Here is a 24,069-nt window from a genome sequence, read left to right as displayed (position 1 = left end):
GATTAGGATAGAATTCCAGGTGGGGTTTTGACCCTAGAAGATCATTTGTCACCTTAAGTGCATCTTTCTTTTTCCTTGCTGTTTTCAGCCATTTTGTTGAGTGTCTGGTCTAAGCCAGAGCATACACGGACTTGCTCTTAATGTTCAGAGAAATATCTTTGAATCCATCAGGCTGCTCTGCACTCTCTTCAGGCTTTGCTGTTTTATTAGAGAGAGTGAAGGAAATTGCTCTTGTCCTTTGACCTGAACAGTTGTTGAAGCCTTAAAAATAAAGCTCCCAAAGGGCAAAGTAGCTGTTTCTTGGCAGAATAAAACAAATCATTGAATTGTAAGACTGGAAGGTACCTTCAAGGGCATCTCTTCACACACTTCACTGTACATAAACTATTTGAAGTAGTTTATAAATGGTTGTAGACTACATTAAAGACATTTCTTGTTTGTGCTAAAAGCTCAGAGCCATTCTGGACTTTTCCTGGATTTGTTTTTAACATCTGGCTAGACTTCTGTTGGTAATAAGAACAGGGAAAGTAATATTGACAATGAACTCATATTACTATTTATAGAAAGCTTATGGGATAGTCTACTCCTCCCAAAACCCCATCTTTAGAACACATGATGATGATGATGATGATGATGTCTGCTTTGCTTTTGCCTAGAATCTTGAGAAGTTTTAATAGCATTTAAATATTTGTTTTGTTTTTTGTGGTTTTAAGTGTCAGGTATATTTAAAAATAAATACTAAAGATTTATCCTGTGGCTTTGCCTTTTTGGCATTAATGTGTTTAATTCTCTTTGTAGCCGCTTGGAGCAGAATTCTATCAAAAACATTCCTCCTGGAGCTTTCTCGCAGTACAAGAAATTAAAAAGAATGTAAGTATTTTAAGTAGTTTAATACAGTATATAAAATATTTTCAATGCTTGCAGCTGATAAGCTAATTTCCCGTGAAGCAGGCAAATGGGCAAGCTGCTATTTATGCAACTGGAAGGACCTCCAGAGCAACATGTATCATAAGGGCAATAAATATCACCTGCACATAGGCTGTTCTTGAATACAGTCAATCATACCAGTTCATGCTCTTCTAGCTTTTACTTCAGGACCAGATCTGATCTGAAAGCAACAACAATAACTAAGTTGCTGACATGAAAGAGGATAGGAAAACATCTCATGAACATGTAGAACTGGATCCAGCTAATGCATTTGTGGCACTATCAGTTTGATACCAATGCATATGGTATAAGGCCCATGTGAATGACACCAATAATATTTTTATTTAGGACAGTGTGGGTAACAATGCATGGCAGTTAAGCCATTAATAACAGCTCTATCTGCTTCTATCACATTACTGTCCTTATCATGAAATGCATTTTCTTGGAGGAAACTGGCTTATGTTTTTCTTCCTATTTCTAGTTTTAAGCAACTGGCTTAGAGCTGAAAAGACAGTTCTTGTAAGAGCAATTTGCAAATACATATAGTAATATTGTGCTTTTTATGTTTGATAGGAAATAGATTTAATCTCCATGTAAGTATAGTGAGGTTGGGGTTCTTTTTGTAATACATCTATGCCAGTGTTAGCCTGGGAAACACTCAACAACTTCAATACAATTACGTACTTTAAATTGCTGTCAGTAGCAAAAGAAGGCAAAGCATGGCTAAGTTTATGTTCAAATCTATTAGGAAAATGTCAGAGAAAGTCACTAGCAGGCCTGCTGGTGTTTCATTTGGTTTCAAAGCAATAATACATACTTGATGGTGAATGGAACAGATTCCAGATTATTATTATTTTTAAATGTTGGAACTTCCTGGGACTTAAGCCCTGTTGACTATAGTGGGGCTTATTTACTAGAAAATGGCCATAGTATTGTGGTGCACCTGCAGAAAAAGATATGTAGGTGCTGGCTACTTCAAAAGCTTCAGCTTTTCTGAAATTACCAATCTCAGACTACTTTCCAGCATTATAAAGAAACCCTACTGTTTATGAATAAGGCTGCATATGGTACCTCATATACTATGACTGATACACACACCCAGCATCTAAGAAATTCTGCTACTGCCAAGAGACTCTTCTGTGGAATTGGTTGCATTCTCTTCCAAGTTAACCTTTTTAGAAGGATGACAGAAGTGATAAAACAAGCACAGCAAAACAAACAGAACTATTCCTCATTTCTTGTATTTTCAGCATAGGCAATATATTATTAGAAATCAATTCCATATGAATATTACAGAACAGAAATTTCATGAAATATTTCAGGAAAAGGCTAATCTGTATCTTATAATAGATAAAAAAAACTTTTTAATAATTTAAAATCTGTAAACCAAAGTATAAAATATTGAGGTTATTGTAGGTGCAGATTTCAGGCTGTCACAGACACTGGGGTCTGTGTTAATAGTATAGCATGCTTTGCTGCTGCACTATTATAATGGTTTAAAAGCTACAAAATTGTGTGGCACCAGGTGTATGTCAAAAAATCAGGCCTGCGCATATGCGGCTCAATATATACAGTATAATTACAGGTTGTGTAGCTTGCTTATGTTGTAAAGAGATTTCAAAGGTTGTCTGAGAATAAATGCAACCTTTGAAATTATTGCAAATATGTAGGGAGCCTATCTCAAAGAGAATAAAAAGTGTGTGTGTTTTACAGTGGTAAAATTGAAAATCAAAGTTACAAAAGGTGGTATTCTCATTAAATCCCCAAACAAGAGTTTTATTTACAAACTTGTATGGATCTAAATAAATTGCTTCTGTTCTGTAATAATTCTAAGCTGTTAGTGAAAATTTGAATGCCAGTTAACAACACTCTGTTTAAAAACTTTTAACCACTGAAGTGAATTTAAAGAATGAGTCTTTTAAACTCACAAGAAGGAGAAAGGGATTGACAATCAATCCTTATTAAGGAACAGCGAATGGGGTGGCATAAATGCAGTTATAATGAGGCATGATCTGTTTATTGCAGGGACTCTACCAGGTTGGCCATGTGTCCTACTTTAAGGACAATCCTCTCTTTTGAAGGGTTGTCAGGGTACAATTCTCTGTTTGAGGGTTGTCCAGTTTAAGTCTGGTTTAAAAATAAGTATTCATTAAAAAAAGATCACAGGAGCATTGAAGTTGTCTACTGACAGCAGCAATTGGTCAGCAGACTGAATTACACAAGTCACCTGGTGTCCTCCTCACTATACTGAGATGTATTGTATTTCTGTTTAAAATATAATAATTATTCCTAAATTTGCATCTGTATACCCCATATGTAAATTTTATGCACATTTGTATCCTTTTGTGTTGATGCAGATTTTCTCTTTGTTAGCAATGCATAACTATCCACCCTATAGCTTCCAGCACTCCTGTAAGTTAAAGCCCAACCTCCCAGTACCAGGGAGAGAGAATTGGCTTTTCACAGTGCAACACATACTGCTTTACCATACTATTTGTTTCTTTTATTCATGTTTCTTTTGTGAGTTCAAATATGAGATAAAGGAGCTTGGAAACTTAGAGAGTTCCTTCCCTTTTTCTGCCTACCTATAAATGGGTTTTCATGCTATGCAATCCTATGCATGTTCACCCAGAGGTAAACCCCACTGAGTTCAATCAGTCATACTCCCAGGTAAGTGTGTGTAGGATTGCAGATGTATTCAGTGTTTGCATTTATATATAGGGTTTATAGAAATATAAATGGAATTCCAGTGTAATAATTTAGGCAGGTTTCCTTGTGTTTTATGACCCTCTTAGAAAAAATATGTGTTGTGTTTATAAATATGCAACAGAGAATTTACTAGATTTTTTAGTTCAGCCATGTATTGCTCATATAGAAAATATAGAACCGTATATGAAGGTCAGTATAGTTGTATGAGCTATAATTAAGATAGTAGTGATGCTACCCTTAAAATGAAGTTCATTGTACCATAGTCACTATGTGTTCAGTGAATTCACATCTCTCTTTCCACAGGATTAAGAACTTTAAGTGGAGCAGAACTGTGTGCTGCTGTTATCTAAAGATAAATCATTTTTAAAAGCTTAGGGCGCATTGGTAAATGGTGTTTTCATGAGTACCTTGTCTTCTTCCCTTGTGTATCCTTACAGTGATATCAGCAAGAATCAAATATCGGATATTGCATCAGATGCTTTTCAGGGCTTGAAATCACTCACCTCGCTGTAAGTAGAGGGTAACCTTGGATAGGAGATTTGGAGAGTCTTAAAAATAAATAGATCAAGTATTGGTTGGCGATGCTTTCCTTTTCCCAGTGCAATTGTCACCTTGTGAGAAGAACCTAATCTTTCTTAAATTGGAAATTGATCAGACAGACTTGAAGGTGCCATTGTTTATGCAACTCGTAGATGCCTTTTATAGATGAATACCCTATGAAGGTTAGAGATTTAGGCCTCTAAAAAACCCAGTATACTCTTTGTATATTTCTTTTACTTAGTGTCAAAAACAATGTTGGTAGTAACAACAGTTAATCTCTATTCCTTGAAACTTGTTGCCAGAGGACAGCCTTCTAGAGCAGCTTTTCTGCAACCAGAGTTGCAGACTTGGAAGGGGAAAACTTTGCCATGTGAGTTGCACAGTAGGATCTTTGAATTCAAGCCAAAATTATTCTATTATTTAGTTACATTTAAATGGTTCTTTGTCCTGTTATTTACTATTGTATGTCTTCTTTTAATTTATGATACATGATGTCCTGATCACTGTAGGTTGTAATCAGACACCCACCCATCACAAAATTGTGAATGATGGTGCAGAACTGTGTCTATTAATCTGATAGGCAAGTTTGAAGCTTGTTCACTACAACTGCTAAATGTGTCTAATGATCCAACACTTAACAGTTCTCTAAAATCTGCTTTGTTCTCATTTTCATGGTTTGAATAGCAGTAATTGATTGTAATATTGAAATTTCCAGGACAGGGTTTTTTCTGTAATAGCAATGACCATTAAAAATTATTTGCTAATCTATACTGCTTCTTGAACAAGCCCTGTTATAATGAGTTTCTTTATCTTTGAGTTAAGAAATATGTAGGATTAGCTTGCTTTTTTCAAATGTTGATCAAGAGTAGGGGCTAAAGAGACTTTGTGTTATGTGACTTCTCTCCTAGCCCTGAATGTGCTAACAAAACTAAAATAAATTTCATTTAATTCAATGGGGTATTTAGTGAATTAGTATTGGATTTGAAATGAGCATCAGTTTCTTCTTTCTTTCATTATATTTATAGCTCGGGATATGTTACAGCTGTTTCACTGAAATGATATATCACTGTCCCCAAGGTCTCTCAATCTTTTGCACACTGTGTCTAAGACTTCTGGGTGCCAGTAGGCTTTCTGCACATTTAATTTGGCTGTCCACAGCAAAGAAGGCCTTTTCCAGACTGTCTGGAGACATTTCACATGATGTGTCAAACCAGTTCTCAGATTTGGGCTGACAAGAGAATTTATTTCAGATATGTATAAGATGTTAAATTGTTTCCCCTTCTGATTCAACTCATTTTTAAAAGATAGATTAGCTTGGATCCAAATACATCATGGTGGTTAGCCTTTGGCATGTCATTCACAACTACATTATCACCTAATGAGTGAAGGTGTATTATCGTTTTTTGTGGGGATGCCAGAGATGAAGGAAGATGTTGTTGAATGATTCTGATGATAGAGCATTGCAGTAACCATTTTTACCTTGAATTATTTGGCTAGGATTTCTTCAATTATTCTAGAAACATAATGTTTGTTCCTTACGGTATCTAATATCCAGAGCAGTTGTTAGCTAACATTCCTTCAGCTTTTTCTTAGCATAAGCCAATGCATGCCTCTTAAGCATTTACCACTACTCTTAGCATTTCCTTCTGGAACTTGTAACTTATTTCAGATCCTTTTTGAAAGCTAAATAGATGACTTTAGATTATGCTAATCTAACACTTAAATAGAATGTTTAAAACTACTCCTGAATAATGAGCCAAAATGTACTAGAAAATGCTGATAGAGCAAAACATTGGGCATTGATATCCAGCAAAACAAAAAGAAAGAAAATGGAACATTTGTGAAGCAACCACCATATACTTTTTTTTACCATTTTTCACTGCCCCCAGTGCACAATGAAAAAGGTTATGAGATACGCAAAAATCCATTTTGAAAATCACACTGTGGTGTGAGTGGTCTTTTTGCTTCTGGGTTGTGACACTCAGCTGCGTTGACAGCCAATTGTTTGGTGATGGGCATGTGCAATGCTAAATATAGTAGAGCAGTGCTGCCTCCTTTAGGAATTGTCATCTCAACAGGACAGGCTCTGAGATCCTAATGCAAACATTTCTTCAGCGGGTCTCCAAATTCTTTTCTTGCTTTCCTCGAATTCAAATCCCAAATCTTTTCCCCAGTAACATTCTTATTTGCTCTGCAATACCGGACGTTTATTTGGGAGTAAGCACCATTTAGCACAATGTGATTTATTTATGATAAAACATACATAGGATTGCATTGAATATAAGTGAAGTAAGTTGCCACTGCCTCATTATGCAAATATGAAAGTTGTCTCCAATTTTGGTTTGTATATGGGAAGATTGCCTTTGCATTCACTTTAGTCTTGGAGGTAATATCCTCTTTCCTTATCCATCAGTATCCCCGAGCAATTGATGATAACTTTAGATCCCAAAACAGTTTTTTAGTTTTATTTGTTCAACTTTTCAAAAATTGATGTCACTTTATTTTCTCATATATGTTTATAGGCTAGAGAGGCTAAGATACATAAATGAAATTTTCACTCCCATTTAACCACCCATTTAACCATTTAACCATTTAAGCCTAAATGATAAACCAAAAATTGATGCAGAGCAAACACGATCTTGAAAATGTTTCATGACATAAATAAAGCAGGTAACAATCCTTTATTCAATTTTCAAAAGTTTTTCCAAACATTTAATTTACCTGCAAGTCTTATTTTATTTATAGCTAGCAGTTTAAGTGAACTAACTCTTGATAAAGAGGAGAATGATAGAAAAATTAATGTGGCTAAACATAAGATTCGTTGTAAGTAGTGCACCTTTGGACTATTTAATTTGCCTCTTCGTATTTTTCAGAGTGCTCTATGGAAATAAGATCACAGAGATTCCCAAGGGTCTTTTTGATGGGCTCGTGTCTCTACAGTTGCTGTGAGTATTATCCTTATTTCTTTTGTTCTTTTGTTGTTATAAAACTTCATAGATATTTATTGCTCTAATTTCAGCTAGCAGAAGCAGGCTGGTTACTTTGTGCACTGAAAATTAATTGAAGACCATTATTCCTATGTGGTAAGACTGGTATGTGAAGCCAGCAGAATTTCAAATGTCGTAATTATATTGGCAAAGTAGTCTTAGTTTATTAGTAATTTATGTCTAGCTTGAAGTCCTATTGAAGTCCTAGCTTGAAATTCTATTTTGGGACAAAGCATTAACTACTAGTCAAGTGCAATCAGCGAGAGAACAGAAAATTTGTTTAGCAGTTTTCCCAAGAGCTGTGTGTTAACATCACAAGTACATTCTAGTATAACTAATAGAGAGCTATTTCATAGTAGTATAGCAGTATAAGCAGTCAGAAAGTAAAGGGAAAATGCTGTTTTTTTCTGCATAGAAAAGTATAAGGGACATTGCTTTACCATTTCAGGTTCATGATCTTCATAGAAACTTCATGCATTAGGTCCTTTTGTTTCTTTAAAATGTTGAAAAAGAGATAAGTGAAGATTATTTGAAAGTGTTATTTGAGGCCAGAATTCCATAGTCCAGTGCTTGACAACACTGTTCAATTGATCAGATGCGTCTCAACCTCAGTAACTTAATCTGCTTCCTATAACAATTCCAGGTGGCCCAATATTTCAACCCTAATCCTCTCCAAATGCATAAAAAAGAGATGGATTTTCAGTTTGTGGTGAAAGCTGAACAATGGTGTTGTTGGTTGTAAATCAGAGGGAGGAATATTCAATGAGGAAGGTACTACTGTTGAGTAGCTAAGGCACTTCAGATTTCACTCAGAGATGGAATGACATGAAGAGCTTTCCCAGCATATCTGCAAGTCCATGCAGAGCAGTGGACCTCCAGTAACAACTCCAGACCTAGGAGTACCCACAAGCTAGTCAATAACCATTTCAAATGCCCAATAATTCTCTTTTGTCATATTTTTATTTTCATTGCAATCTACAAATGTTAGCACATGGAAGCGGTGGTTCTTACTGAAATGGTGTGCTGTCATTTTGTTTGAAACAGGTGGTAACTGTACAGGTTGCATCTACAACTTCCTTCTTGTTTCCTGTTAGCAAAGTATGGCTAGTAAAGAATGCTATAGAATTGTAGATAGCTGTTTTTGAAGCAGTTGCAAAGTTGGTTGCTATTCTAAATGTGCTAACATCCCATTTGTTACAGAGATTTATTCTAGGCTTATGACTGGTGTAGATGTCTTGCTAGGATTGTTTTTGCTAGCATGTAAACTCCGTATTCTGGTTGTGATAAGTTAATTATATATGAGTCTCTCTTGCTATTTATGCATCCTGCTGGCTTTTGATAAAAAAGAACACTATCTGTGATAGATGACGGACATGAAGTGCATTTAGCATGAAGTGCAAAATCCTGTCCCTTTGGCTGATAGTTTTTCATTTCTATTTTTATGAAATGGCAATTTTATAAATTGTTATAATGAGACTGAGTGGTGCTAGGGGACAGTGAGATATTGTTATTTTGATAAAATTATATATATATATATATATATATATATATATATATATTTGCTTTCGTAGATTTTCACGGGTACAGGAATGCAGGTTTTGGTGTCCTCGGGTGTCTTCCCGTGTAAAAGTTGGGGTGTCTAGGCGACGTTTCGACGAGGTCTCACTCGTCATCTTCAGGCTGGTGCTTTCGGCTTCTTGTTACTGGAACAGAGCGGGATCTCAATGTTTGAGTTCCTATAAATACTGTAGAGGGGGTGTGGTGTCTAGCCTCCAATGTTCTGGGCAGAGAGGAAGTTCCCAGGCTAGTGTGCCTTTTCTTCTTTTGTTCCTTAATTACTTGAGAGATACCTTGAGTGATTTCTTGAGTGATATCCTGAGTACCACTTAGGTGGGTCATTAGGTGTGGATTAGTTGCTAAAGTCTTTGTGTCTTGACCTCTTGAACTTTGTGAAGAGTTTTCCTGAGAAGATGGCTGTATTGCACTTAGTTGTGCTTTGGCTTGGCTTCGTGTATAGGGGCGAGCTATATATCAGAAGTAACATACAAAAATTGTATCATTAGGTACAAAAATATACAAAAATTGTATCATTAGGTATCCATCCAATTTGATTAATGTGTAGACAAGATATATATTGTTAATTCTTTGAAGCAACTTTTTTTCCAAATATTGTGAATGGATAAGTCATAAATGCTGACATTCCCGCTGCGGAGCCTAGTGCAAATATGACTCATAAACTATTCTGGCAGGATATAAAGGTAAATATAAATTATACTAACCACCATGCTGTTTTACTTGAAGGGAGCTGCTCTAAGGACATAGATATAAATATAGATATATACTAAACTGGTTAGGTTCTGAAATGCCAGAATGGTTTAGCATTAGTGGCCAAATGGTTGTTACCAACTGGTCGGACGCTTCAGGCTTAACATGTGTGTTCAGTAGAAAAGGAGTGGACAGAGTCTTTAATAAGAAATGTGACATGCTTCTGATTGCAAAAGATGAGGATGCTGTTTCAACTCTGTTTTATTTTGTAATGTGTTTCTTACTTTAGTATAAGAACTAAGAATGGGGTGCGGAGCCTTCTCTAGCCTAATCTGATGATACCAGCCTAATAATAGCAATTGCAAAAGCTTTCCTCTTGGAGCAGGTTTTGAATGTTTTCATTTTGAGATATATATATATCTCAAATATATATATATCTCAAGTTATTTAAATATTCAAGTTATTTAAATAATTTGAATTTGACTTTTAAACTGTCTTCAATGTGTTGTCATCATCCCTGGATGTCTGAACCATAAAAAGCTTGCCTTGGTTTGAAACCTGCTGTGGAACAGTTGGGAAAGTGCCCTCTCATTAGATCTAATTTAGCGTTTAGAAGGCTGTAGATTAGATTTTTTTTTTTCTTATTAGCCTGGAGACAAAAGGGTAAGAAAAGTCTAATGAGAGATCCAAGTAGCCAGTATAATGTCAGGGAACTGCCATCGGAGTTAGAGGTGCTGGACAGGCTCCAGCAGAGTAGGAGAGACTCTGCAGCAGAAGCAGGAACCAGCAGGGGGAGTGCAGGAGTTACAGCGGAGGGGAGGCTCTCAGACGCTTCTAGTGAGAATAGTGAAGAGGTAACTAGACCCCCTTTAGGAATTCCCTCCCTTCGCCGGAAACTGTCACGCAGAGAGTCACGAAAGCGCATGTCCGTCAAACAGCTTTTATGTTGGCGTAAGTTCCGTAGACGCCCACTGTCAGATACTACCAGCGACTGACGGAGTCATGCTTTTGGGGGCTCCGTTAGTGCCTGGGTTTGGATGACCGGCCAAACCCCAGCGGGATCAAGCTTTTACGCACAAGCAGCTCATTATCCCATCACAGCAATCTGACAGTCTCCGAAAGCTGTTTGTGCAAGCAGAGGGCATCATGAGTGAACCAGCAGGAACCGGGGCAGCTGGAGCTGGAGCAGATCCAAGCCTGGAAGAAAGGTACAGGGCGTTGGAGGTCCAGCTCGCACTGCAAACGGCGAGGCTGGAGGAGAGGAGGGCTCAAGATGCAGATAAGGGGAAAACCACCCCACTTGCCAGAAGGGTGCCTGGATTGGTGCAGAAATTTGGGGGGAATCCCAGGAACTATCAAGCCTTTAGAACAGAGATGCAATATGCTCTCAATCTACTGTTTGATGACTTCCCCGATGAGAACTCTAGAGTGGCGTACGTGATTGGCCATCTAGAGGGAGGGGCGAGGGACTGGGTTCGCCCCCTGATGGCAGCCAATAATGAAATCTTAAAGGACACAATGAAGTTTTTTCGCGCCATGGACTTGATGTTTTCCAGCGAGATTGAGCAGGGGATGGTGCGCAGGGAGTTGATGGCTTGTAAACAGGGGAGCCGATCTGTACGTGAGTACTGGACTGAGTTCACCATGCTGATTCATAGACTGGGGTGGAACCTTGCTAGTGAACCTATTCAAATGCTATTTGAAGAAGGTCTCTCTCCGGCAGTGAAAGATGAACTTTCCCGGGCGCCTAGGGCGGAGTCTATGGACCAGCTGACTAAATCAGCGCTGTCCATAGGAGCACGCCAGGAGGCTAGAGCTTTGGAAAAGCGGGAAGGAAAGGGGGAACGTTGGAAGGACTTCCGCATTCCAGAGATTCCGGAGCAGCCTTTCCCGCCAGCAGAGCCGATGGAACTTGGAGCAGCGCGCGCGCGCACAGTTTCAAACACCAGTGAAGGGCGGAAGAAGGAGGGAAAGAGCGGCAAGAGATGCTATCTCTGCCAACAGCCAGGTCACTTTGCCAGAGTCTGTCCGCAAAGGAAGGAATGGCAAGGGATGGCAGGAACTGTTGGGGGGAAGGAGGAGGATGAAATGAAGGAGCAAGTAAAAGCCAACGCCTGGTTGCCAACATCGGGGCACAGCAGCCAGGCCAGGGAGTAGTGAACGTGCCCACGCCGGAACCCCCAAGACCAGCACTTGTGATAGAGGTGTTGCTGGAACTGGCAAACGGACACCCACTAAAGATAAGAGCGCTATTGGACTCAGGTAGCTCATGTAATTTCATGAGTAAGGAGTTTGCAGCTGAGCACCAGATACAGACTATCCCATTAAGTAAGCCTTTGCAGGTTACCACGATTGATGGGAGGGAGCTGTTGGGAGGAGAAGTGAGCCAACAGACTGTACCAATGATAATGAGGGTGGCACGGCACACAGAACTGATAGCGTTTAACGTAGCCACCCTGGGAGGAGCCCCTATTATCTTGGGAATGAGCTGGCTGGCACTACATGATCCGCTAGTAGGCTGGCATCAGCGCGTGGTTTCCTTTGGATCAGCACATTGCCTAGAACACTGCAAGGAGGGAGAGGCCCAGGCAGGCAGCAGGGCCACTCTAGCAGGGGTGGAAGTGATGGACAAGGGGAAGGTGCCACCACAATACGCTGACTTGATTGACGTATTCAGCGAAAAGGAAGCGGATAAATTGCCCCCGCACAGACCCTTTGACTGTCAAATTACCTTACTCCCAGGAGCACAATTGCCAGTGGGGAAGCTGTATGCAATGTCAGACAGTGAGATGCAGGAGTTAAGGGAGTTCATTGACAAGAATCTCAAGAGAGGTTTCATCAGAGAGTCACGAGCGGTGGGGGGCAGTCCAGTGTTCTTTGTGGACAAAAAAAACACGGGCAAGCCCAGACTTGTGTGTGATTTCAGGTCCCTGAATGCAGTGTCAGAACCAGTGACTTTCCCTATGCCTAGAATTGATGACATTCTGACACAGGTGAGAAAAGGGAAGATTTTTACCAAGCTGGACCTTAGGGGGGCATATAACTTGATACGTGTGAGGAAGGGGGATGAGTGGAAGACCACTATGTTCACCCCCTTGGGGGCGTTTGAGTACCTCGTTATGCCTTTCGGATTACAAGGAGGCTCCGCCTGTTTTCAATCATTCATGAATCACGTCCTGGGGCCATTGCTCTACAAGAACTGCGTAGCGTTCTTAGATGACGTCCTGGTGTACTCAGAGAATGAGGAGCAGCATGTGCGAGATGTAAGAGAGGTACTGAGCAAACTGCGAGAAAACCGGCTGTGGGTGAAACTGGAGAAGTGTCAGTTTCATACTAGGGAGGTGGAATTCCTGGGGTACCGGTTGTCTGACAAGGGATTGGCCATGGATCCCAGCAAGGTTCAAGCGGTACTGGAATGGAAAACACCAAAGACCAAGAAGGACGTGCAAAGGTTCCTGGGGTTCGGAAACTTCTATAGGAAGTTCATCAAAAACTTTGCCCATTTGACCGCGCCCATCACAGATTGTCTTAGTAGCAAAAAGAAATTTGTTTGGACGGAAGAAGCGCAGCGGGCGTTCGAACGCCTAAAGCAGGCGTTTGCGTCGGAAGAACAGCTTCTGCACGTGGATCTACAACAACCAATGAGAGTGGAGACTGACGCGTCAGACCGAGCAGTGGGGGCCGTGCTTCTCCAGCCGGGAAAGGATACGTCGGAATGGAGACCGTGTGCATTCTTTTCGCGGAAATTGAACAAATCCGAGAGGAACTACACAGTGTACGACAGAGAACTGCTCGCCATTCATGAAGCATTCCGGAAATGGCGGCACTTGCTGATTGGGGCGCAACACAAGGTTCAAGTCCGAACTGACCACAAAAATCTGGAATATTGGAGAACAGCCCGTGTCCTGAACCAGAGACAAGTGCGATGGGCCCAGGAGTTCTCCAAATTCCACTTTGAGATTCGTTACGTGCCAGGTTCAGAGAACGTGAGAGCGGATGCCCTTTCCAGGAAACCTGAGTACTTAGAGGGGGAGGGAGCGCCTGAGGCAAGGCATGTAATCTCCGAAGACCGCTGGGTGTGTGGGGCGGCATTGGTGGGGCAAAGGGAACTGATGGAAGGTACGGAGAACGATGAATACGCCCAAGAGAAACTCAGAGAACTCAGGAGGACAGAAGAGAACACAGGGGGATTTGAAGAAAAGAACGGGGCGTTGTATTACAAAGGGGCACTGTACATACCAGATGGGGAACTGAGGGGCAGAGTACTCAAGCAGTTGCATGACAGCCCCACAGCGGGACATTTTGGACAGCACAAAACCATGTGGTTGGTTACCAGGGAGTTTTGGTGGCCCAAGGTGAGGGAGGACGTGCGGGAATATGTTAGGGGTTGCGACAGGTGTCAGCGAGCAAAAGGAGAGAGGGTGGCGCCAGCGGGGCTATTACAACCCTTACCCACGCCAGAAAGGCCTTGGGAGGCAGTATCCATAGATTTTATGACGGACCTGCCAAAATCCAAAGGCAAAACAGCTGTTATGGTGGTGGTAGATCTATTAACCAAAATGTGTCATTTTATAGCCTGTTCACATGCGGTTACAGCGGAGGAGACCGCCAAGTTGTTTGTAGAGCATATTTTCAGGTTGCATGGCGCCCCCTTGAGGGTGGTCAGTGACAGAGGCAAACAATTTACTTCCAGGTTCTGGAGGAAACTTATGAGCTTACTGCAAGTAGAACTCAATTTCTCCACTGCCCGACACCCAGAAACTAATGGGCAAGCGGAAAGGGCAAACGGCATTTTGCAACAATACCTGAGGTGTTATGTAAAGGACAGAGAAAATGATTGGGTAGATAAGCTACCGCTGGCCGAATTTGCCTACAACAACGCGGAGAATGTGTCCACAGGGATGAGTCCTTTCCTGGCAAACTATGGGTGCCATCCCCGGGCATTCCCAGGAGAGGGGGGGGAGAGATGGAGCGTGCCGGCAGCGGAACATTTTTTTGAAGAGATGGAAGCGATCCACCGTCAGCTTCAACTTAACTTAGAGAGAGCCAAGGAAGAATATAAGAAGCAAGCAGACAGAAATAGGAGGGAAGGTGAAATCATAAGGGTGGGAGACCGAGTGTGGTTGTCCACCCAAGGACTACCGTTCAAGGGTGGGAGTAAGAAATTGAGACCCAAGAAATTGGGACCCTTTGAGGTCATACAGCAGGTCAACCCAGTAGCATTCAAACTCAGACTGCCCAGTCACATGAAATTACACCCAGTATTTCACAGGTCATTACTGTCGCCGTACCGAGAGGGACGTGAGTGGGGGGAGCGTGAGAGAGAGGCCACCCAAACGCTCGTGATAGAAGAGAGAGAGCGCGACATGAACGTGGCAGGAATCATTGATTCCAGGTGGAAGGGGAATCAGGTGGAATATCTGGTAGAATGGGAGGGGGAAGTAGAGTCGGAAAACACTTGGGTGCCAGCAGAGGTAGTGAATGACGAGATCTTAATAGAAACATTTCATCAGCGTTTCCCAAGAAAACCGCAACCCGTGGCACGATTTAGAAGGGAACACTTTGGGACCACCGATGAGGAGGGAGAGTTTGAAGGGTTCCCAGAGTCAGGGGTGGGTGAGGAAGCTGCCTCCGACGAAGAAGAAGAAGACGGGGAGAGAGATGGGACGCCGTGGCTAGAAGTGTTTGAATCCTCTGATGACGAGGATTGCTCTTTCAGGGGCTTTCCGCCCTCACCGCCAGTGGGAGAGGAGGCGGGAGGGGGTGAAGGGGGGCCTGGGGGGGAGGTGGATGTCAGGGAACTGCCATCGGAGTTAGAGGTGCTGGACAGGCTCCAGCAGAGTAGGAGAGACTCTGCAGCAGAAGCAGGAACCAGCAGGGGGAGTGCAGGAGTTACAGCGGAGGGGAGGCTCTCAGACGCTTCTAGTGAGAATAGTGAAGAGGTAACTAGACCCCCTTTAGGAATTCCCTCCCTTCGCCGGAAACTGTCACGCAGAGAGTCACGAAAGCGCATGTCCGTCAAACAGCTTTTATGTTGGCGTAAGTTCCGTAGACGCCCACTGTCAGATACTACCAGCGACTGACGGAGTCATGCTTTTGGGGGCTCCGTTAGTGCCTGGGTTTGGATGACCGGCCAAACCCCAGCGGGATCAAGCTTTTACGCACAAGCAGCTCATTATCCCATCACATATAATTTCTGAGGTTTATCAGAAGCTCTGTAGCATATGAAAGTAGTAACTGTTAAGAAATGGTGAAGGCTCTTTCAAGTAAGGTTTGTACCAGGAAAGAAAAGGATGTGCAATTCAGTATTGGAATTCAGTTTTTCTTATATCCTGCTAGGTTTCTATAAAGGACTATGCATCTTATTTTTTATTGAATTTCAAGATTTTTGTACGCTATTATTCATTCCTTGAAAAATTACAGTGAAAAACACTGCTAATACTCTCTCTGGAATTTGTCTTCTAAACTATTAAGTATTCTAAAAAATAAATCCAGTTTTGGACTGTTGCATTTGTATTTGTAGTAAACATGATTGAGGAGCAGCCAGTGTGGTGGGATGGTGCCATGCCTTTGCCCTCTGATCGTGCTGCTGCTGCTTACTGTAGGGCAGACACGCTGGGTGCACTAGTAGGAGCATGGTTGTTCCAGTGCACCCATGCAGCTCCAGTCTCTTTGTCACCCTTCTCCTCCCCACCCCATCCTTGTATGTGAGAGTGGCACCGCTGCCAGCAGGGTGACAGTGCGACACTGCCTCACTGTGCTGGACTTTCCTAGCATGTTTCAGATAACCCTATGGTGGGTAGGGAACTGTCAGTTTTTAGTATCTATAGCAGGGGTCAGCAACCTTTTTCAGCCATAAGCCGGTCCACCGTCCCTCAGATCATGTGGTGGGCCGGACTATATTTTGGAAAGAAAAAAATGAAACAATTCCTATGCCCCACAAATAACCCAGAGATGCGTTTTAAATAAAAGCACACATTCTACTCATGTAAAAACACCAGGCAGGCCCCACAGATATTCCAGAGATGCATTTTAAATAAAAGGACACATTCTACTCATGTAAAAACACGCTGATTCCTGGATCATCTGCAGGCCAGATTGAGAAGGCAGTTGGGCCGCATCTGGCCATGGGCCTTAGGTTGCCTACCCCTGATCTATAGTTTGAAAGAATTAATAGTTACCTGTCAGGAATGGGTGTCAGGAATAAATCACACAGAGTAAGTCTGCTGAGCAGTGCCAGATCTAATTAGCACAACAACTCTTCTCAGTAGATCTTGCCCCGTTGAGGTAGTTGTGGAGACTGACGGTCCCCTCCTTCCCACAGCTGCCTAAATCTCCTTCATCCTAGGTCCTTCCCAAGCAATCTGTCATGGACTGATTGGATGCAGCGGAGTGGTGAGAGGCGCCAGCTGGGAAACCCCAGCTAAACCCCCATGGGAAGAAGTCTCAGAGTCAGGGGATTGGTGGTGGGATGATGGTGAGTGCTCAGAGAGAGAAGACGGGGAGAGGAGGTGTCGGAAGATGGAAGAGCAAGAGGGTTTAGTGAGCAGGAAGAGTCTGTGACACAGTGCAGTCCAGACTTTGAGACTGAAGTAGAGGCTGGAAAGGAGGGAAGTCAAGAGGCTGCTGAAGAATCAAGAGAGTCTCTCCCTCCTGCTGCGACCAGCTTCCTTCCCCGCTGGTCTCCAAGAATGCACACAAAAATGAAGAAAGCAGAACAGAGATTAATTGTTCACAGATGCAGTTTGAGACTGCATGGGAATAGCACTGGAAAGGAGGAGCCTTAGACAGGGGTGGGAAAACAGAGAACTTCAGTCCTCACAACTGTGTCATCCGGGCAAGAACTATCACGCAGGGTTGCTGAGACCACTAGGCCAGAACTGTACTTTAGTTTACAGTGTATCTGAAGAAGTGTGCATGCACACGAAAGCTCATACCAAGAACTAACTTAGTTGGTCTTTAAGGTGCTACTGGAAGGATTTTTTTTTTTGTTTTGACTATGGCAGCCCAACACGGCTACCTATCTGTAACTGGAACTTTAGTTTACTTGAATAATAGTTCACTGGAATTAGTGACTTATTACTTTTGTGCTGACCTGCATCTAACTCTAGCCCTGACACAATCTGAGACAACAAAGACACACTTGTCTCTGCTCATCGCTTTTTATACCTTATCTGGTCCTGGGGCATCGGGGGGGGGGGAGGGGAACTTGGCACAGCAGGAGGGGGAGGTGCCCTGGCTTCTTCACCAGCCTGACTCATCTCTGCCTCTTGGGCTCCCTCCTCTCCTGCTTCCGCCTTGGATTCTGGTGTTCTCTCTGCCACAGGCTCTCCCTGCTCACTAAACCCTGTTACCTCTTCTGCTTCCAGCAGCTACTCTTCCCAGGCTTCTCCCTCTGACCACTCTGTTATCTCGCCAACAATCCCCATGTTCTGAGCCTTGGGGGTTCACTAGCTAGTGCCCACCATTCCTCTGTGTCCAGCCAGTCTGTGACACTACCATCTTAATAACATAGGAAGAGCACCTCTGTACCTGACCAAAAACCCATCTAGTCTAGCATCCTCTTCTCACAGTGCCTACAGGAAGCACACAATCAGTACATGAATGTACCCACTCACGTTCCCCAAAAACCAGCATTCAGAGGCTTAATGTTTCCGATACTGGAAATACTTATTGCAACATCTTGTGGTAGTTTAACTATGCAGTGTGTGAAGAAGTAATTTCTTTTGACTATTCTTTAAAGATCTTTCTGCTTTGGCACTGCAATTTATTTACAAAACCCGATTGATGTGTTTCTTTTATTTATTATTTTTTAAAATGCTGTGGGATTAGATACCTTGCCCCCATGAGTGGCATTGCCTGAGTAGACTCTCACTGACTCAGGAGGCAGAGGCAACTTTTGATCCCCAGTGTCTCCACTTGTTATGGCAGGTTTGGAGTTCTATGGATCAGTGTGGGAGCTGATGCATCAGAGGAGAACATATGGAGAATTTAGCTTTGCATGACACACAGTAATAAGATTACCATTGATAATAGACCAACAGTAAGAAACATATTCACTGTGAATACTTCCTCGCAATGCCTAGTAATATAACACCAGCAGTCCTTCCAAACTATTATTGGTATATCAGAGTCAAGCAATTTATTTGCATGAACTAACATAGCTCCTTAGGTAGAACTTTTTCTGCCTTCATATTCAAGGTGATTTGTTATATATGTAATTGCTAGTACTTGAATAATATATAAACACTTCCCAGTGCACTACGGAACCTGTAATTACTGCTAGCAACTGCTGTAGCACTTAGTGGTAGGTGGACTCTCAACTGCTGTTAACACCTGTGATATACAAATAGTATGACAGCCATTGTAAAAAAAATAGTCTGATATGCAAGACTCCAGTACTAAGAGTACCTTTGTAAACAAGGCACTAGTATAAGATAGTTAAAGAAATTGATACCACAGAGGGACACAATAGCCATATGAAGAATAGACTGAGGAATAGTGACTGAGTCAGGTTAGAATCTGGCTTTCTTCAGACACTCAGTACCTATATTCTACCCCATAGCACGTAGTTTGAATTCTGCTACTGCGCTTTTCCCCATTTAGTTTTATCCATTTTTGTTGTTTGTGTTAATTTTATAAGAATTGTTAATGATGCTATGATAAAAAATGCAGGCAAGAGAAAAGAGGGGTCTTTGTCTAAATTTCTTTTCATAATTCTTTCTGGTTATTAGTGTACTGTACTTAAAATGATTTCTAGCTTATCTGATAATGACAGACACCTGCATTTTCTTGTTGTACTTCTAGTTATTCTCTGATAGTTTGCTTGCTTGTCTTCTCTGATCAGAAAATTAAAATGTTGGTGAGGGCAAATGCTACAGTAATGTCTTTCTTTTCTTCTTCAAACCAATTATTTTCTATCATTCTGTTTTGGAAGCTCAGGTTATTCTTTAAACACTTGAAATTGTATTCATGTTACTACATCAGTTATGAGAATATTAATTGTGCACAAGGGTTGTTGATAATCTAATCTATTTGCTTGCCACTTCAGTACACATTCCTAAAAAGGGCTTAGTTGAAAAGCGTATCACTTTGGCAAATTATGACTTTTTTCTTTTTCTTTTGAGATGAATTTTAGTATTGTGATATAGTACTGTTGTGCACATTCATTGTGAGATGGATAATATTTATACATAAGCAGGTAGCAGTTGATAGGCGTTCTTTTGGAAACAACTGCTTCATAGCACTTCCCTTTTGAGCTATCACTTTGTGAGTTATTCAGATATGGCAGATAGTGATGGAAGTTCAGGAATAAGCTGTAGCTTAGACAAACACACAAACACAAGTAGTTTCTCTCTTCTAACCGCTTCTAATCTATTATACTCCCATAAGTTTAAATTCCAGAAGACTGGGCATTATATTCCCTCTGTGTAAGCTCATAACTCTGACATTTACTGCTTCAAAGAACACAAGGCTACATAAGGGGTGTGACCAAAGCCACAAAATCTTTCTCAATTTGCTTATTACACACAATTAACATGGGATTCTCACTCTCTAATAACAGGTGCAGACATTCAGCTGCAAATTCACTTTTTAAAACTATACCATCATAAGTGATGTGTGGAAACGCCCTCAGAGGGGATAGTCCCAGTTCTATGAAATAACTAGACAACTCCAGCAGGTTAAATGAAATATTGTGGTATGTGCCTGTCCCATTAAGAAACTTAATGTAGCATGTTAAACTTGTTAATACACAACTCCTTGCAAGACAGAATGGTTTGTTTGTTTGTTTGTTTGTTTGTTTGTTTGTTTTTAAGGGATGCTTTATATTCTACTATTTACATGTATTCTGTTTTGACTGCAGCCAAGGTAACCTGAGAAACCTATATACCACAGTGCATCACTTCTAATACCATTCTTTTCTATTGCTTGCTCAGAAAAGCTTTGTTTAGTCCTCAGTAATATTTGTATTTTAAAACTATTTTTTTGTTTTGTTTACAGGCTTCTGAATGCCAATAAGATCAACTGCCTGAGAGTAAACACCTTTCAAGATTTGCATAATCTCAATTTGCTCTCTCTCTATGATAATAAGCTGCAGACTATCAGTAAAGGACTTTTTGTCCCTCTCCAAACAATTCAAACTCTGTGAGTATCCAAGAATATTGTTTTTGATGATGATGATGATGATGATGATGATGATGAAATTGGTTAGTCACTTTATCTTGCCCAAGGCAACCCAAAGTGATTTACAAACAAACAAACAGCTACACATAGATACATTAAAACTATCCATCCCAAACACTCAATGTTTTCAGATATGGAGGACATGGCATAATCTTGTGATCCTATACCATTCCTTAGTTCTGAGTAACACTATGCCTGCCAGAGCGCTAAAGGCTCCAACCCGCAGGGGTGTGGGCAGTTGAAGTGTTGAGAGGTTGAGAAATAAAGAAGCAGACAAAAAGATGGAAGAAAAGTGTTATGGACAGAGCAGATAGAAAAGAGAATGAAAGGTACAGAAAAAGGGAAGAAAATAGATAAAAGGCTGGAAGGGGGAAATTGGCAGTATTTTAAAACATTAAATTTTCCAAAATTTTAATTTTTTTAAAGAATATTATATTTTGCCTTCCTTACTGATTCAAGATAACAAGAAAACACGAGAATAGATATAGCTGCAAGTGGCAGCAGCAGCGCCTGCAGCTTCATTGGTAGTAGAGACTTGTGTTACCCCATGGTAGTTGAGATTTGTGCTGCTCAGAGGTATTGGCCTGCTGCGAGAATTAGAATTTTGACACAGTCAGAATTAAGTCATACAACTCACTCATTGCAACACAGCATGAGAGAGAATGTTTGCTGTTCACAGTGGCCCTTATATACATTGCTAGTGACAGTAGAGACTTCTCCATAGTATTGACTTTGCTACTGCTGCTGCTGCTGACGACATATCATGGCTGGCTCTCCTGTTGGGCCTTGCCTTTTTCCAGGTTACTACTATACCTGTCAGGTAGATAGCTCAACTAGCCTGTGTTGCTGCTGTACCTCATCCCACTCCATTCACAATATTATATCTTCGTATATTGTATGTTTATTGTGTTCATTTTACGCAGTTGCTAATATGAACAGACTCCAAACAAATTGGATATAGTAAGTAGATATTTAGGCTAGAAACCAAAGATGGGATAGGTGCATAGAGTGGGAAATCCACCTAACCAGTGTTTTGTGTCCCGATTTCACTACTGCAGTTCCACTGCTAAACATGTTAGTCATTGTCTAATTAAAAGGTGGTTTCAAAATAAGGAACCAAAGTTCAACCTACATACAGTGGTACCTCTGGTTACGAACTTAATTCGTTCTGGAGGTCCATTCTTAACCTGAAACCGTTCTTAACCTGAGGTACCACTTTAGCGCAATTTCTGTTCTCATCCTGAGGTATTTGATTTTTTGGCACTTGTCTTGGCCTTGTATTACATTCTGTTGGGAACAATTGTTCAATGGCTTTGCACAACTAAAATAATCAGTATCAGTCCCTACTAAAAATCTTTATATTTAAATTGTATTCCCACTTTTGCCCATTAAACATTACATATTATCCCTTTTTGGTGATTTAGTTGCTGTTAAAATATGGGAGGTTCCCCCTTCCAAAAAAGTATCAATTTGATCTATTTTTGTTTTCTTTCTTATAGTGAATGATGGTATCATGTTGTAAGGCTTAAGCGGAGTCAAAATTGTTTTATTTTTATTAGATAAGTTGTATATACAATTTTTGACAGTTTCTTGGATAGCCATTTATCACATGTGTGAGAGAATTCTTTTATTTTGAATAAGCTAAGCTGCTTGGCACCATCAGAAACTTTTTTGGTTTCCTCACCAATTTAAACTCTTGAAATTAATACAGTGTAAGTCTTCAGTGACCAAAGCTAGCCAGAGGCCTCTTTACAAAAAATTGATCAGGAAACCACTTGAACCTTCCTTAAAATGGAAGAAGAGTTTGGATTTGATATCCTGCTTTATCACTACCCGAAGGAGTCTCAAAGCGGCTAACAATCTCCTTTCCCTTCCTCCCCCACAACAAACACTCTGTGAGGTGAGTGGGGCTGAGAGACTTCAAAGAAGTGTGACTGGCCCAAGGTCACCCAGCAGCTGCATGTGGAGGAGCGGAGAAGCGAACCTGGTTCCCCAGATTACGAGTCTATCGCTCTTAACCACTACACCACACTGGCTGCTTTGTGCAATGAGTCATTTATGTGTAGCAGCTTGCCACATTGACTCGTGACCTTTTTGCCCTTTGGAATCAGACATACCACACAATACAAGTTAATCCAGGTGAAGATCTGGATCACATTAATAGGTTGTTTGTTGGATAAATGGCCTGTAAAACAGCACTGGGTTGTTTTTGGTTTTTTAATGCCTCTTTGATTCTTCCCTAAATCTCAATTCATTGATATCTTTTTATTTTACTGGTTTGCATATACAGTGGTACCTTGGGTACATACAGTGGTACATACGCTTCAGGTTACATACGCTTCTGGTTACAGACTCCGCTAACCCAGAAATAGTACCTCGGGTTAAGTACTTTGCTTCAGGATGAGAACAGAAATCGTGCTCCAGCGGTGCGGCAGCAGTGGGAGGCCCCATTAGCTAAAGTGGTGCTTCAGGTTAAGAACAGTTTCAGGTTAAGAACGGACCTCTGGAACGAATTAAGTACTTAACCTGAGGTACCACTGCAATAAAAAGATTCAAAAATATTGAAAAATAGAAAAATAATCTAAAGTAAGGAAGATTAGTTAGTGTTGTCATACATAATTAGCTGAGGTGACTTTAACCTGTATCAAAAGTGCCTAACCCAGGCTTCTTTAACCTCGGCCCTCCATATGTTTTTGGCCTACAACTCCCATGATCCCTAGCTAGCTGGACCAGTGGTCAGGGATGATGGGACTTGTAGTCTCAAAACATCTGGAGGACCGAAGTTGAGGAAGTCTGGCCTAACCCTTTGAGGAAATTTTATGGTGGGGCAGGGCCAGTCTCTTTCTTTTATTTTTATTCTTTGCTATTTGCTTATTAGAAATCGAATCCAAGTGGCACAACATGTTTTCCCACTTACTCAGTTCAAGTTTCTAATAAATATTGACTTGTTATATTTTACCTTCACTTTTGTTGTTATATTAGTTGGGTTCTAGTTTCAAGATCAATTTTGTTCAGGATCAATTTTTAATTGATCCTCAGGAGTAAATCTATTTTACATAAGGATTTAGCAGCTCTGACCAGCACACTTACATTTTAAGTTCATTTGTAGACTGCTTACTGGCCAAAAATACACTAGTTTACAAACATGCAATTTGTTGTCTGCAATGCTTTAGTTTTGTGATAAGAATTATTTTAATCCTTGTATTTCTAAAAAGATGCATTCAACTGCAGGGTATTGTGGCATGAAAACAGTGCCTTTTGTAGACAGAAGGTCTGTGCCCTTTAAAAGCAAGCTTTGCTATATTAATTTTTGTTTCCTTCTTGAAAAGGCTTGCTGCAGACTTAATGGGCTAAAAAATAAGATGGTTCACAGAATTTCTTCCATTCAAGTGCAGCTCCATGTGGCTTCCGCCAGGCCTGGTGTATTGGAAGCTGATTCAATTACTCTATTCTTCAG

At 41.1% G+C, this 24,069-nt stretch overlaps 1 protein-coding gene across 2 annotated transcripts in view; it reads left to right on the top strand.

The window, feature by feature from the left end:
• The window catches only part of SLIT3 (slit guidance ligand 3), a 400,487-nt gene that overhangs the window by 263,903 nt on the left and 112,515 nt on the right, over positions 1–24,069 (top strand). For both annotated transcript variants that reach the window (XM_083718777.1, XM_083718776.1), the window contains exons 10-13: positions 799–870; positions 4,074–4,145; positions 7,050–7,121; positions 20,430–20,573. In XM_083718777.1, the coding sequence (XP_083574903.1) occupies positions 799–870; positions 4,074–4,145; positions 7,050–7,121; positions 20,430–20,573 (360 nt within the window). The remainder of the gene's footprint in view (positions 1–798; positions 871–4,073; positions 4,146–7,049; positions 7,122–20,429; positions 20,574–24,069) is intronic.

The sequence above is a fragment of the Podarcis gaigeae genome, assembly GCF_964106915.1.
Source record: "Podarcis gaigeae genome assembly, chromosome: 2".
Classification (NCBI taxonomy): domain Eukaryota; kingdom Metazoa; phylum Chordata; class Lepidosauria; order Squamata; family Lacertidae; genus Podarcis; species Podarcis gaigeae.
The sequence above is the reverse complement of the archived record's forward strand: the minus strand, read 5'-3'. Positions and strand labels throughout refer to the sequence as shown.